The following is a 17,094-nucleotide window of genomic DNA, read 5'->3' as shown; positions in this document are numbered from 1 at the left end:
GTTGAACTCACCCAGAAAGCATAAGAAAAGATAAATAGAAAATAAGAAAAAATAACATTAGGGAGTCAAATCAGGAGGTCTTACATTTAAGAGTATAAGGAAGAGGGGATTTTAGAGGGGAGTGAAGTATGTATGTAATAAAAAGGCAATAGAGATCTTGTGATAGAACTGTTCACTATCTTGACTGTGGTGACATGCAAGAACTTGCATGTGATAAAACTGTATAGAACTAAATACGCACATACACAAATGAGTAGAGGTAAAGCTCAGTGGATTGCATTAAGTCAGTATCCTGGTTGTGATGGTATAGTATGCAAGATGTTATACTATTAAGAGAAACAGAGAAGTATAAACAGGATAGGATCTCTCTGTATTAACCTAAACTGCATGTGACTCTATAACTATCTCAATTTAAAATTTCAAGTAAACAAAAGGATAAAGAACTTTAGGGATATTAGGAAATTATACCTAGGCAGTGCTCATCAGTGGCTGCTAAAATCATGAAAAGTGAAGCAAGTGGACACCATGTGTGCATCCTGATGGAAGGATATCACATAAAATATGCTTAATAACACCTCACCAATCTGGTCAAGCACCTAGGTTAATTACTAATATACAGGAAATACAGGGGATAGAGGAATATTAATGGGGGGCACAATCAACAAAATCCAGACTGGGGGAAATTCTACAGGAGAAACTGCCAGTGTCTTCATCAAATATATTAGGAGGACAAAAAAAGAAGCAGGAGGTGGAAAATGGGAGAAACCTATAGACTAAAAGAAATTAAGATCAACCAGTTACAACGTATGGTTGGAAAAACAAAGTATTGAGACAGTTGGGGAAATTTGAACCCTCTGAATATTTAATATTAAGGAATTACTATTTAATGTGAGATAATGATAATATGATTCTGTTTTTAAGAGTTCTTAGATATATAGAAACTAGAGGCCCATTGCAGGAAGATTCTTGCAAGAATAGGGCTTCCTTGTGCCTATTCCTGCAAGAATAGGGCTTCCTGCGGCTTGAGCAAAGCAGAGAAGGGAACTCCCTTCTTCGCTGCCTCGCTCCCTTCTGCAGCGCTTGGCTTCCTTCTACACTGTCTTCAGTCTTTGCTCCATGCCTGCAATATGCAAATTAACCGCCATATTTGTTGGGTTAATTTGCATACTCGCTCCTGATTGGCTGGTGGGTGTAGCGGAGGGATGGTCAATTTACATGTTTCTCTTTTATTAGTGTAGCTATTTCAAATAGATTTTTTTAAAAAAAATTAGGAAAGCAAAATGCATGAAAATCACAGTTTGACATAAAACATTCAAATGTGATTTTGAATTTTGAGTAATTAATAGAGTCCAAGAAAACTTGACCCTGATATTTGCAAGTTTTTCCCTTGGTGTTAAAGATTGAATAGTATAAAATGATATACTTTTCCTGGATCTAATTATATTACTTGATCCTTTCATGAAATACTGTGTTTCAATTTTTAAACTCACAACAATGGAAACTTGCAGTTACAATTCAAGTGTAAATCTTATAAACCTTAATCTTTTGAAAGTAATGATAATGTTGATGTAGAATCTGAAGAGCAAAGGATAAGAATAGGTGAAGAAAGTGAGTTGCTAAATTTCTCATCTCAAATAGTTGAGAATCAAGAGAGAATGTTCCAAATTGATGGGTCAAGGAATATATAGATTTTTTTAAAGCATATTGTTTAAAATGAAATAGCCACTGGAAAATTAGGAATAGTGTTTATTTAATAGCCTGCATTATTTAAAATTTTAAATATGCACAGCAGGGCCTGATGTGTGGGATGGAGCATTATGGGATGGGAGGCTTGGGGTGGCTGGTAGTGACCAGCTGGTGTCCCTGCCAGCAAAAGCCCGGTGACTTACAGCATCCCCACAGAGGTGGAGATAGCCTATGTCCAGGACAGCTTCCTGACTAATGACATCCTTCATGAGATGCTGCTGCTAGTGGAGTTCTACCAGAGTGCCCCTGACCTGGTGAAGTCCCAGGACTCCTACCTGGACAAGCTGAAGATTTCTCTGGACAGCAGGACACCCAGGAACCAGGGCTTGTGCCACTGCTGGGGCAGGTTTACACATCCTCAAGCAAGGGAGCTAAGGGCTCGGGTCTCTGAGGATCCAGGAGGCCTCCTGATCAGACTCTGAGCCCCGCCTCACTCCAGGCAGCTCTTGGTGAGGGGAACGGGTTTAGGGGCTTCATTTGCGACTGTGTTGCTCTGTTCCTGTGTGATAGTATATATATATAGGGTATCCAAAAAAAAAAAAATGTATACACACTTTGAATATTAATTCCAATGGGTTAAATTGAAATGAAAGAAACATCAATTGAACTATCAAAATAATTGTGCATATATAAAAAAATGTAAATGTGTGTACATACATATATACACACATTTACATTTTTAATTTATTTATTGCAAGATTGTTAAGGCCCAGCTCTAGGGTCATGCCTAATTCTATAAAAACCTACCCAAGGTTTCCTCCATCTGCCTTTGCATTCCCCTGCCTCATTGGATTATAGCTTACTTTTTGTTACTTATTCTCAAGATTGATCTCTCTAATAGAAGAAGCAAATCCTGATTGAAATCTGTATTTCTTTAAATAGATATGGTCATGTTTAAATTGCATTAGTTTATATTTGTTTATTATAAAGTAAACTATATATATAATGCACAAATTACTTTTGTAATAAATTTAAATACTTGAATTTTAACTTTGAAACTAAATCACCAAATCCTTGAGAGCAGATACTTAATCATATACTTTTCGATTCCTCCTCGCTATTCCTACACAACGCTAGTATATGTACTCAATATCATTATGTGCTCGATATTGAATTCCTTAATGGCATGTTGTTTCTAAAGAACCTTGGCACTAGAAAGGATTTTGAAGTAGTCTGAGTCAATCAGTTGAGATGGGGAACCTAGGGTCCCCAAAAGAGGAACTTCCATCTGGGGAAGCCTCGTCTAGGTGTTTTACACCACATATCCCGCCTTCTAAATGCAACTTCTATGAATTGGTGAAAGTTTATTGTGCCTTTGCTTCCCAAGGAAACCTAACCGCACTTTCTTCGGAAATGGGAAAGCGGTCGCGCAAGCGAGCTCCAGCTCTGCGCGCATGCGCAGAACGTTGGGAACCTTGTGTGGTAGGCTCCCTGCGAGTGAGTGTGCGCTTCCGCCGGCTGCATTTTGAACAGCGCACCCGGAAGGCCGGGCCTGCGGGGCAAGATGGAGTTGCTGCAGGTCTTGAGGCGAGGACTGCAGCAGGTCAGCGGCCACAACGGCCTCCGAGGCTGGCTACGAATGCTCTTCAGGTAGGCGGCGGAGCCATGCGCCCGGCCTCTGGGCTGGACTTGAGCTGGCTGGGTTTTTGGAAGGGGGCGCGGGCTTGGGTCACCTTGGAGAAACCGCAGCTCTGGCCAAGGACAGCCGGCCCAATCTCTGCCTTTCATCCCCCGCACTGTGTGACCTTGGGAACGGTCTTTTTTACCCTTTATTGGCCTTCAGTTTCCTCCTCTGTGCGGTAAGGCGTTGAAAAAGGTGATCGTAAAGGCTCTACTAGTCCTGACATTCGTTGAATCCGACTAGCAGTATCGTCCGTGGAAGCCAGTTGGAGACCCAGAGTCGAATGAAAGCTCGGACATTCATTATCATTTAAGATGATATACTTTGGCTTCCTGATTTCCTGAAGGTTTTACTAACTCCAGTGCCTCTGGTAGTAGATAAAAGTAGTTTTGTAAGTTGCATCGTTATATTTAATGTAGTTTAAGTTTATCGTCTGGGTCAGTTTATCTCTTCTTGTGCCCTTTAGGTGGTACCGGGGGCAACATGAGCGTGTACTGTAGAGCTGTACCTGAAAGCTGATTGTTAACACTGGGTGGTGTGAGCCTCCAGATGAAGGCTAGAAGTCTACCACTAGTGTCCATCCCCAAACACCTCCTCATTTTCCTTATTGATGCAGCAGCCTTTGTTTCTTAAAGTCGGTATTCTCTACTTATGTTTGTGTTTTGAACAAAGAATCTTTCTAAAATATCTCTTTTCTTTTGGGTATTCACAGGGCAAATGATGTGAGGGTTGGTACATTAGTGGGGGAAGACAAATATGGAAACAAATACTATGAAGACAACAAGCAGTTTTTTGGTGAGTGCAGTACTGGTATGAATAAAGGGAGTGAGCTTAAATTTTGATTTGACTCTGTTTTCCATAATATACAGGTAGCTTCTTTAATGAATGTATAAACCTACATATACCCTTTTTATTTCGTGTTATTCATGTTGTTGATAAACGGAAATTTTTTTTCATAAAAACCTTGGGCAATTTTTCCATATTAGTTAGTTGGATGTACCTACAGCATTCTTTTTTGTTTGGATATTTGTCTGTATATTTTTATTAAAAATTTTTTTCACAGCATTCTTTTTTTTTTTTAATATATTTTATTGATATTTCACAGAAAGGAAGGGAGAGGGATAGAAAGCTAGAAACATCGATCAGCTGCCTCCTGCACACCTCCCACTGAGGATGTGCCCGCAACCAAGGTACATGCCCTTGACCGGAATCGAACCCGGGACCTTTCAGTCCGCAGGCTGACGCTCTATCCACTGAGCCAAACCGGTTTCGGCCACAGCATTCTTTTTAATAGCAACACAACATTCCATTGTATGGAAGAACTATTATTTTTTCAAACACTTTACTATTTTTTAAAATTATATATATATATATATATATATATATATATTTTATTGATTTCAGAGAGGAAGTTGAGAGGGAAAGAGAGATAGAAACATCAATGATGAGAGAGAATCACCCATCGGCTGCCTCCTGCACGCCCCCCCATTGGAGACCGAGCTTGCAAACCGGGCATGTGCCCCTGACTGGAATCGAACCTGGGACCCTTGAGTCCGCAGGCCTACGCTCTATACACTGAAGCCAAACCGGCTATGGCCAAACACTTTACTATTAATAGACATTTAGGTTGCCTTCAACTTTTTTTTTTTTTTTTACTAGAAACAATGCTTTAGTGAACTTGCTTGTACCTACTTTAAATATTCTAAGAATAAATTTCTGTAAGTGGAATTGCTGAGTCTGAGTATACACATTTAAAATTTTAATATATTTATCTCAAGATTGTTAAGGCCCAGCTCTAGCGTCATGGCCTAACTCTGTGAACCTTACCCAAGGTTTTCTCCTTTGCCTTCATGTTCCCCTGCCTTATTGGATTATAGCTTAATTTTAGTTACTTATTGTCAAGATTGATTTCTCTAATAGAAGAAGCAAATCCTGGGTGAAATCTGTATTTCTTTAAATAGAGCCCTGGCCGGTTTGGCTCAGTGTATAGAGCGTCGGCCTGCGGACTCGGGGGTCCCAGGTTCGATTCCGGTCAAGGGCATGTACCTTGGTTGCGGGCACGTTCCCGGTGGGGGGTGTGCAGGAGGCAGCTGATTGATGTTTCTCTCTCATTGATGTTTCTGACTCTCTCTCCCTCTCCCTTCTTCTCTGTAAAAAGTCAATAAAATATATTTTAAAAAATAAATAAATAGATAGATAGATAGATAGATAGATATGGTCATGTTTAAATTGCATTACTTTATATTTGTTGATTATAAAATAAACTCTATAAAGTAAATGCAGATTATCTTGTGCTTATTGGTTTAAAAATCTATTATAGAGTTGAATTCAGTATTCCCTGTGGGATGGGGCAGTGAGGAAGGGGTAGAAGGAATTGATATTTATTAAGCACTTACATGTCTGATGTTGAAGTAGGTGTATGTGTGTGATATTTAATTTTCACAGCAACCTTCAGATGAGGTATAATCTTCTTTTTTTTAAAAAAAAAAATATATATTTTATTGATTTTTTTACAGAGAGAAAGGGAGAGGGATAGAGAGCTAGAAACATCAATGAGAGAGAAACATCGATCAGCTGCCTCCTGCACACCTCCCACTGGGGATGTGCCCGCAACCAAGGTACATGCCCTTGACCGGAATCGAACCCGGGACCCTTCAGTCCGCAGGCCGACGCTCTATCCACTGAGCCAAACCGGTTTCGGCGAGGTATAATCTTCTACTTTTAATAGACAAAGAAACTGACTGAGTCTCATAAAATGTACCTAATATTCATAGATAAGTGACAGAATCCTGATTGGAATCTAGGTCTTTGCCCATCTTAAGGACCCAATAGAAATAGTCTTGTAGCCCTAGCCAGTTTGGCTCAGTGGATAGAGCATCGGCCCATGGACTAAAGGGCTCCGGGTTTGATTCCAGTCAAGGGCATGTATCTCAGTTACAGGCTTGATCCCCAGACCCCATCTGGGCGTGTGTGGGAGGCAACCAATCGACATGTCTCTCTCACATCAATGTTTCTCTGTCTCCCCCTCCCTTCCACTCTCTAAATAATAATAATAATAATAATAATAATAATAAATACAAAAGAAAGAAATAGTCTTGTAAATTGTGGTTAGGCCTCCAACTACTCCATTAGAAATGTGTTAAACAAAAACGTAGCCATGCCGAAACCGGTTTGGCTCAGTGGATAGAGCGTCGGCCTGCGGACTGAAGGGTCCCGGGTTCGATTCCGGTCAAGGGCATGTACCTTGGTTGCAGGCACATCCCCAGTGGGAGGTGTGCAGGAGGCAGCTGATCGATGTTTCTCTCTCATCGATGTTTCTAGCTCTCTATCCCTCTCCCTTCCTCTCTGTAAAATATCAATAAAATATATTAAAAAAAAAAACAAAAAACAAAAAAAAACGTAGCCATATTATTTTGATGACATGAACAGTCCCACTTATTTAACCATCATTTATATAGTTTGCTTATTATGTGTAATCAATTTCTGAAGGATCTCTGGTAGTTATTTAAAAAAATATTTATATGGCCCTGACCGGTTTGGCTCAGTGGATAGAGCGTCAGCCTGCGGACTGAGGGGTCCCGGGTTCGATTCCGGTCAAGGGCATGTACCTTGGTTGCGGGCACATCCCCGGTGGGGGCTGTGCAGGAGGCAGCTGATCGATGTTTCTCTCTCATCGATATTTCTAGCTCTCTATCCCTCTCCCTTCCTCTCTGTAAAAAATCAATAAAATATATTTTAAAAATATATATATTTATATGGAAACATATAATCCAAGTATGATTGCTGTGAGTACATTTCTTCTGCCCCATTCTCAGGAGGAGCACTTTCTCTCCTGAATACCCTGACTGGCTGGGAACACATTCCCCTACCCTCTCCATTGCTTTCTTGGCATGGGTGGAGGCAAGGGTTCTCCACCGTGGGAAAGGCCTGAGCCCCACCCACAGAGTAGGTCTTAGTCCCTGTGCAGGGATTTTGCTCTGGCAGCTGCCAGGCTGTTGATAGAAGCTTGCCATACACTTCCTGGAACTTACCTTCACTCTTACACCCTGGGTGCTATTTCTCTTATGTAAGAGCACATAAAAGTCTTAATTAAAAGGTTGTCTTCTTTGATATTTTGCAATTATGGTTTTTTGTGTTTTCTTTTAAAGTTGTCTTTATTTTTTCACATTTTTCTAAATGTTGTTCTTTCCACTCAGGCCGTCACCGATGGGTCATATATACTACTGAAATGAATGGCAAAAATACATTCTGGGATGTGGATGGAAGCATGGTGCCCCCTGAATGGTAAGCTAAGTCAACATTCTATTTTTTTGGTGGGGGGGACAAGGGGGTTTGGCAATGTTTGTTTTATTATACAAATATTTATTAAATAGCTTATTTATTTATAAGGCAGTTAATGGTATTCTGAAAGCATCTGTCTCAGTTATATATTTCATAGTTTTTGTGGGTCAGGAATTTAGATAGATACAACCTGTGGATGGCTTATCTCTGCTCCAGGATATCGGGCCTTAGGTGCAAGATTTAAAAGCTGGATACTGGAGCCATCTAAAGACTTCATTCAGTGTCTGGAAGTTGATGTTGACTGTCAGTTGGGAACATAGCTGGGGCTTCCTCAGGCAAATGCTGAGAGAGAGAGAGAGAGAGAGAGAGAGAGAGAGAGAGAGAGAGAGAGAGGGGCCTTGTCCACACTTAGTCTTAGATATCGCCCAGTATCAGTTTCTCATTTCATTGGTCGAAGCAATTAGATAATTCTGCCCAAGATTAATGGGAGAGAACATAGACCCTATCTCTTGATGGAGGTGTGACAACATATTATTTGTTGGGATATATAGTGGTGTGGCTGTTTTTTGGGGAAAAACAATACTCCACAGTATCACCTGGCTGTGGGTGAAGGGAAAAGCAAAAAGAACTCTGCCTCTAATCTTCTTTGGCAGCTTGACCTTAAGCAAGTTCCTTAACCTCTCTGGGACTTAGTTTTCTCACCTGTAAAATGAGAGCCCCGAGTTCCTTAGATCTCTAAAAACTGATTTTTATAACTATAAACTATATAACCATTTTGAAATGAAATTCTAATGCTTTTACTTGAATTGCCAAATTTTATATTAAATATTTCAAAACAAAGTACTGATCTCTATTCTATAGATTGCTGAAATAATACCATTTGTTTGATATACATTAAACTGGGGAGATCCTTTCTAGTTTAGAAAATTTCACCAAAAAACTAAAAGTAAGTTTATCAAGTTAACTGACATTTTATTTTAGTTGAGCTTAATCATCAGAAATAGTTTTTGGCAAGTGGGATAATCTCAGAGTATTCACTTCCATTGTAAAAGCTCAATTAGAAATCCACGCATTTAACCAAAGTGAGTGAGATGTGAGACAATAAGGAATAGTGAGGACTATAATGAACTGAAAAGCACACACTACATCAAAGAGGGCAGCAGCACTATTCATCCTTCCTCAGTTCCATTAGGTGAGAATTTGACTAGGGGTTTCCAGGTAGATGATTTTTCAAGAGAAAGTAGAAATCTGTATTTTATGGTGAGATTTCTTGTTTTTTATATGTTAACTTAAAATATTTGTCAACTTAAATACATCACTATCTAATACATGGTTGGATGTTCTGTATCTGTTTTTTTCAGTAGGGTAGCCACTAGTCACATGTGTCCCTTTGAAATGTGACTAATGTGACTAAGGAAGTGAATTTTTAATTTTACTTAAACTAAATGGCTATTTGATTGTTCAGAATAGGTTTCTTTTTGTTTGTTTGTTTGTTTGTTTTTGTTTTATATTGTATGAGCTAAGCAAACATGTTTATAAGACTTCACTACAACCAGTTTTCAACCTTTGGTCTACCATGTGGACCAGTTAGGAACATTGAACCATGACATTGATATGGTTTGAAAACCACAGTATTGGATTATGTCTATACTAAAACTCATTGGCTCTTAACAGCATCACTGATGCTACATTTGAGGCTAGACTTCCTCTTTTTAATGGGAAATAATAACATATGGTTCTGTTTAAGGTCTGGGGAGCTGTGATTTTAGGTTTAGAGCTGTCTGCCTTCTCCAAAGGGGCATTCTGTATGTCAGGGGCACTATTCAAGACCAAGGTCTCAAAGTGGATTATTGGTTTTAGAAAGTGAGGTGTCCCGGTTTTATTTGTTTGTTTGATTGTTTTTTTGGGTGGGATTGGTCCTGTGAGGATGTAGAAGGCAGGTGGGTGTTTTGTTCACATTGAGATCTATCTCCTTCAGAGTACTCATCTAACATTGGTGCTCAGGGTTTATATTTTGGGAGAGTAGGGAGTGGGGGAGGGAACTGATTTAAATTATGTCAGATGAAACAAATTTTAAATTACAAAATAGTAAAAGATATGAAGAGATAAAAGCGCCATTCGGCCAAGCAAGCCCTTTTATAGAATCTGGCATCACGTGGAAAACAGCTGACAGTGGTAGAAGACAGCACTCCCACAGGTGCCTGAGGGCAGTTGAGGATATACAGCTGAATTTCTCCGTGGAGTGGAGCCTCCTCTAAAGGCTGGTACCTTCAGTGACCCTTGTTTGTAAGGGACGTTTAAAGGCCTGTGATTAGTTTTTGTGGGAAGAAGTGATGTGAGACAAGCACAGCTGTTTGTTTCTCAGACTCCCTTTTGCTGAGTGTCATGAATTGTGGAATTTTAAATCTCTGGATTCTTACCTGTGATTTGATTCCTGAATAAGTTTGAAGTAGGGTTGATTTATTAGAGCCAGGTATTATCTTACACATAGAATAATGAATAACACATACAGTTTATCATCTTTATGCATTCAAATAACTATTTATTGTATACCTATCAGGTGCAAAGACCTATTGCAGGCACCGGGGATACAACAGTGAATAAAACAAAGTTCTTGCTTTCAGACAGAAAAATAAATATGTTATATGTTTTAGGCAACAATAAGCACAAAGAAGATAATATGAAGCCAGCATTCATAAAGGGATAAAGAGCATGGAGGGTTAGGTGGCTGCTTTATACTGGGGTTAGTAAAGACTTCTTCAAGGAAATGAAGAGAGCAAGGAGAAGAGGGGTGGGGTGGTGGTGAAGAGCCCCAGGCAGCAGGAGTCAAGTACAAAAGCCCTGTGTGTTTGAGATGTATTGCTTGTATTCAAAGAACAGCAATACGGCCAATTTGACTGGAATGAAATGAGAGGGGAACATGTTAGGAAATGAGGTATTAAATAGACAGGGCCTAGATCATGTAGATCTTGTAAGTCATGGTGAACACTTGGACTTTTTCTCTAAATTTCTTTTGAAGTCATTGGAGGGTAGGGTAGGATGTGACCTGTTTCACAATTTTTAAAAAATTGGGAATAATCTCAAATTTTCTGAAAAGTTACAAGTATTTGAATCATCTCATATTATGTTGCCAAAATGATGCCCCATCACTCCTGAATATTTTAATGTGCGATTCCTGCTGCATAACCACAATATAACCATCAAAGTGAGGAAATTACCAATGATAGAACACTACTGTGTAATCTTCAGACCTCATCAAGTTTCATCGAGTGGTTCCAACAATGTCCTTTATTGCAAGATTATCTAATCATACATTCCATGTGCATCTTAATTCTCTCTAGGCTCTTTCACCTTGGATTGGTTGCTCGGCTTTTCCTTATCTTTTATGACCTTGGCATTTTTGAAAATTACAGGTCAGACATGTTATAGGGTAGAATGTCCCCCAGCCTGGGTTTGTCCAGTGTTTCCTTATGACTATTTTCAGACTATGCTCTGGCAGGAAAGTCACAGAAGCAATGTCAGGTTCTTCTTGTTGCATCCTTGCTCTCTTGGAGTTTATACAGTTGACCCATGAACAACACGGGTTTGAACTGCATGGATCCACTTAAATGCAGATTGTTTCAGTAAATGCCTGTACTGTTTTCAATCTTTGGTTGGGAATCTACAGATGCGGAGGAGGCGAAATGTATACAGTATACATTGATCATGGTTTTTTTGGTTGGCATAAGATGTTCTAGAAGCTTTTGTAGAGAAGAGGATGGCAGGTGGGGGGGATTACTGGGAGGTGATGGAGAGGAATCAGTTGATTCATAGGTGGTGGTATCATTCACTCAGATGGGAATACTGGGAGAAGGGAGGTTGGGGTGTGTGGAGGGTTGGAATCAGAAGCCTCTTTTTTGGAGATATAAGTTTGAGATACCTGTCAGAAATCTAAGTGAATAGATATGCCACAAAAACAGCAGAGTAACTGAATCTGGAGCTTAGCACAAAAGTCAAGCCAGCACTGAAGAATGAGTAGTAGCTAGCAAGGTAAGAGGAAAAGAGAGGTTAGCATTTCAGTCAGCATGGGAAGGCTACCTGTATTGATTGTTGCTGAGAGGTTGAGTAAGGTAAGGACAGGGAAGTGTCTGTGTTGATTTGGCAATATGAACTTTATTGAATCTAAGTGGAATCTGTTCTTGAAAAAATGTGGAGAGATAAAAAAAAGTTTAAGGAATCTGGCAGAGACAACCACTGCCAACATTTAGCATCTTTCCTTTAGTCCTTTTAAATAATTTTTATTGTAGTTGTGTTCATAATGATAGTCAGTGTTATCTTCTGTTTTTTTTCTCTAGATATTATAAGCAATTTTCTATGTTACTAAAACAATCCTTATAATCATGGTTAATTTTTTTCTGATTATAAAAATTTATAATTGTTATAGAAAACTTGGAAAATCCAGAGAAATAAAGTTAGAAACCAAAATAAACTCTAGTTCCTTACCCCAGAAACAAGCAATGTTAACATTTCATTTATTGGTTAAACAAATATTTGAGGGTCTGCTTTTGAATAGAGAAGGAATGTTTTTAAAGAATAGATTGTTGTTTTTGGTCACACCTTAGAAGGTTTGTGATTATAATTAACTGTGTAAAGGCACATATATGAGTATATATGCATACAGGGTGTGGCAAAAGTAAATTTACATTTGTTTGTATAGAAAGGAATACAGTAAGTAACCCTATATAATAAAAGCCTAATATGCTACGTGTCCAGTTGTCCATTCAACCAATCAAAACCTAATATGCTAATGATATGCTAAGGCCACTCAACCACTCACTATGGCGTGCACTGATCACCAGGGGGCAGATGCTCTGACTGATAGGTTAGCTTGCTGCTGGGTTCTGGCCAATCGGGACTGAGCGAGATGTGCCGGACACACCCTGGGGCCCTCCCGGGTCCCTCCCTGGCTGACCAGCCTCCAGCGTCTCTCCCCGCCCGATCATGCACCGGTGAGGTCCCTCAGCCTGGCCTGCACTCTCTAGCAATCTGGGACCCCTTGGGGGATGTCTGAGAGCCGGTTTCGGCCTGATCCCACAGGTCAGGCCCAAGGACCCCAGTGGTGCACAGGCCTCTAGTAGATAATAATACAAGAGTAAAGTATGTTTCCCATACTTACAACTGTAAACCTACTTTTGCCCATCCTGCATATATCTGTTTATTATGCATATGATGTTTGCTTTCCCCCTCTCCTCACTTAATATATCACAGATGTTTTCCCTATTTCACTATTCTGTTTGCCAGTTTGAGATTTTTAGTGTCTGGAGGGCTATTATATGTAAAAAGGATTAATGGCAACTTAGGTTTAAAATTAATATTTATTGATTACAGTTCCAAATTTTAAAAATCTAGTTCTTAGACTTTCTGCTGATCCTTATAATTGTCAAATCCTATTGGGATTTTAATTCAATTTGCATTTAATTAAAAATGGTTACTGAGCTAACAGAGTTTGAGTTGGATATTTTGTAATGAGCTATCTTTGTTTTTAAAATTTGTTAAATTTATCAATCCCATCCTGGGGTTAGATGAGTCTCAGGATTTTGGCAGATACCTATATGCTATCCTAATCCTAATCTGGTTTTCATCTATTGATTGTAATGAAGTTTCTGTTCAAATGGTTTGCTTCACCATTGGGAAGTTGTGTTCAAGTCTCAGCTCTGTAACTCACATACATGCTGTGGGACCTTGTGAAAGTCATTTCAATTCTGCTTCCTCAGTTTTAAAATGTGAAACATTAAATCGTGACTAAGTGATGTGTGTAAGAATGTTTCATAAACTGAAGTCTGATGGAGTAATACAAGTTTTAGTATGATGAGTATTTTTGCCTCAAAACATATTCTGGAGTTTTTCTTTAGTCTTATTTATTTTTTGAAAAACTGAAAAATCTTTGGCATTTCTAGGCTCAGTTAAAACATCTGAAGCATGGACATTATGGTCACAAACCTGTCTTGATTCCCAAAATTAAGAATGTTATCTAAGGAGAAGAAAGATTTAAAACTGCCTATGTTTTTATTGTTGTTGTTAGCAGTTACTTGGTAATGTGTTATTTCCTGGAAATTTCCGAAAAGAATAATTAAACTTTTTAAAAAATATATTTTTACTAGAGGCCCAGTGCATGGATTCGTCCCTCTGTCTGGCCTGTGGGGATCGGGCCAAAACTGGCTCTCCGACATCCCCCAAGGGGTCTCGGATTGCAAGAGGTTAGTTCTCAGATGACGCACCCCAGAATCAGAATCGGGTTCCCTCCTCGCTGGTTCCTGGTGCGTCACCCAAGAACCGCAGCTGCCAAGTCACTGTAGCTTGGCAGTTCCTGCATTGAGCGTCTGCCCCCTGGTGGTCTGTGCGTCATAGCTACTGGTCGGAGCATCTGCCTCCTGGTGGTCATTGCGCATCATAGCTACCGGTCGAACGGTTGTACGGTCGCTTAGGCTTTTATATATATATAGAGAGATTGATTTTAGAGAGAAAAGGAGAGGGAAAGAGAGATAGAAACATCAATGATAAGAGAGAATCACTGATTGGCTGCCTCCTGCATGCCCCTCATGAGATCAAGCCCACAACCCAGGCATGTGCCCTTGACTGGAATCGAACCCAGGATCCTTCAGTCCACAGGCCGATGCTCTATCCACTGAGCCAAACTAGCTAGGGCAAAAAATTAAACTTTTTAATTTTTGTTATTAATTCTAATCTTAAAGACTGTTTTCATTTGCACTGATTTTCAAAATAAACCCCTTCATTTTGCACTTTGAATGCACCCAAACTGAGGGGCTATTTAAGTGAAGTTAGTATATTTTCAAAAAGAAAGGACTAGTCTTTCTTCCCTGTTCCCTGACACACTTTTTCCTCTTATACAGCTGAAAATAGGATCAACCACTTGTTGGATTTATTTTCATTTGAGTTGTGTTGTAATTTTTTTAAATTAAATTCTTTATTGTTGAAAGTATTACCTATGTCTCCTTTTTCTTCCATTGACCTCTCCCCGCCTGCTCCTGCCCTCCAGCACATGCCTTCATCCCCCTAGTATCTGTGTCCATTGGTTATGCTTATATGCATGCATACAAGTCCTTTGGTTGATCTCTTACCCTCCTCCCCCTGCCAACACACACACCCTCTCCTGCCTTCCCTCTGAGGTTTCTTGGTCTGTTCAATGCTTCTATGTCTCTGTATCTATTTTTATTCATCAGTTTATGTTGTTCATTATATTCCACAAATGAGTGAGAGCATGTGATATTTATCTTTCTCTGACTGGCTTATTTCGCTTAGCATAATGCTCTCCAGGTCCATCCATGCTGTTGCAAATGGTACGAGTTCTTTCTTACAGCAGCTTAGTATATAATTGTCATTTAATATCTTTGTTTTCAGTTATTTCGACACAACTTATATTTGAGTATTGAGTTTTTCCCAAAATGTATTATATTTTCATTATAAATATTTATCTCTTTGATATTTATAATGTTTTGCCTTTCTCCCAGTGTCCTCATTTGTAGTGTCACTGCCTTTATCATCAAGTTTAAGTAATTTTGTATTTTGTCCTTTAAGAAAATAACAGTGACATAAAATTGAAGCTCTAATGCCAACTGCAACATAGTTTTCTAGACAGTGCTGTTAGTCCAATGGTGTCTTTAATTAATTGGAATAAAAATGACCCAGCTGAAAACCTGTTTTGCAAAAACTCTTTGGTGTGGAAATCATATTATTTCTTTAGCCTTTATTTAATACTAATTGTAGCAGAAGGGGTATGCTAGCCTCTTTCTTAGTTCCTTACACTGCCACAATGAGAATAAATTGTTTATTCATTCCCTGACTCTTGCCAGTAGCCTTACTGTGTAAACATTTTCAGATTTTATGTATTATCAATTATTGCTAATAAATATTCTTGAACATACATAACATCATAAATTTTTCTTATTAGGTTTAGTCTTAATTATTTTAGTGAAACCTCCTCCTCTTAACCCTTTTCTCTGTAGCTGGTCAACCTTTTTTTTTTTTTTAATTGGAGCTGCAGTTCTATGCCTGTCTCCTCATTCCCTGTTGTCATAGGGTCATATCTGTATTTTGAGCTCTGATACTTGGGGGATCTGGGATGAGTCCTCTCTCCTTCCTTTCCCATATAAATTCAGCTTGGCTTCCTGCTCAGTTCTACTCTTTGTCCCTTGGACATTGATTCTTCTTTTCTCTGTCATTAGGGAGACATTCCCCTGTAGACTCCAAGGAAAGCACCCAGCTTCCTTCAGGCCAGATTTCTGGCACCTCCCAGCAAATGTCCTTTGAAATTAAATGGTTAAACGCTTAAAGCTGAAATACTTGTGAACTGTGATTTAAAATTTTTAAGGTAATAAATGTTATGCTCTCCAGTGTTCAGACTTAAGCTTGAATTTAAGATGCATGTAGAGACCCTCTTCCTCTTCCTTTTCTTCAGCATTGGGTTTCCAACTACAGCTTCATGAGCAGAGCAACTCAGCACACAGGAACTCCAGAGTCAGCCTCTAGCATCTCATAGTGATACTGTAGTTCATCAATTTTCTAACATATTTTTACATCTAAAATTAGGTACATATTCTATCAATAGTGTCATAATTTAATTGGCAACATTTTTTAATTTTTAGAGATACATAAAATAATGGTGTATCTTAAAATTGATGGTGTTCTAGATTTGCTGAAATACAGTAAGGATAATAGTAATAGCTAGCATTTGTTGAATTCCTACTATGCACAGGAATTTTTCTAGGTGCTTTATGTGTATTATCTCATTTAATCCTTATCCCTCTTTAGGAAATAAGATGTTCAGATGAAACAACTAAGTTATAAAAAAGTTCAGTTAGTTAGTGATTTGAGCTCAAGCAACAAAATAGCCCCAGAGCTGCCCTCTTAACCTTCCTCCCCCAACATTGCACTCCCTCTTCCTAACTGTCTTCTTTCCCCTCTTTAAGGCACCGTTGGCTTCACTGTATGACTGATGATCCTCCAACAACAAAACCACCTACTGCTCGTAAATTCATTTGGACAAACCATAAATTCAACCTGAGTGGCACTTCAGAGCAATATGTACCTTATTCCACCACTAGAAAGAAGATTCAGGAGTGGGTCCCACCTTCAACACCTTACAAGTAAAGACAATGAACAATTTAAATATGTAAAATATGAGGCTTTTCATGTAATTGCACTTTTACTGCTTACTGTTAATTAAAATTATTTGATTAAACAATGTCTTTTTGCCCTTGTTATTTATCAGTTGCAAAATAGAGGCTTACAGATGTGGGTAATTGAAGTAGACTTCTGTCGGGGTGGGTGCTGGTTTACAGTTCTCCTTACTGGGGTCTTGTCTGTGCTTTGTGACCCTGCCACCCTACCACAGCTGATTGATAGGGGAAGACCTAAAGCTGAGCTGAGCCCACCGGATCTTCTCAAGA

The 17,094-nt window shown here is 39.1% G+C and overlaps 1 protein-coding gene across 1 annotated transcript; it reads left to right on the top strand.

Annotated features, from left to right (window-relative positions):
• The first annotated feature begins 770 nt into the window (after nucleotides 1-770).
• NDUFA12 (NADH:ubiquinone oxidoreductase subunit A12) lies at nucleotides 771-16,889 on the top strand. The gene is made up of 4 exons (XM_080661201.1): nucleotides 771-3,336; nucleotides 4,080-4,162; nucleotides 7,564-7,651; nucleotides 16,615-16,889. Exons 1-4 carry the CDS (start codon nucleotides 3,251-3,253, stop codon nucleotides 16,793-16,795), a joined length of 438 nt encoding a protein of 145 aa, XP_080517327.1. The 5' UTR covers nucleotides 771-3,250; the 3' UTR covers nucleotides 16,796-16,889.
• Nucleotides 16,890-17,094: the final 205 nt, after the last annotated feature.

The sequence above is a fragment of the Plecotus auritus genome, assembly GCF_963455305.1.
Source record: "Plecotus auritus genome assembly, chromosome: 3".
In the NCBI taxonomy this organism is placed as follows: domain Eukaryota; kingdom Metazoa; phylum Chordata; class Mammalia; order Chiroptera; family Vespertilionidae; genus Plecotus; species Plecotus auritus.
Note: the sequence above shows the minus strand (reverse complement) of the source record. Positions and strands in the feature narration are given on the sequence as shown.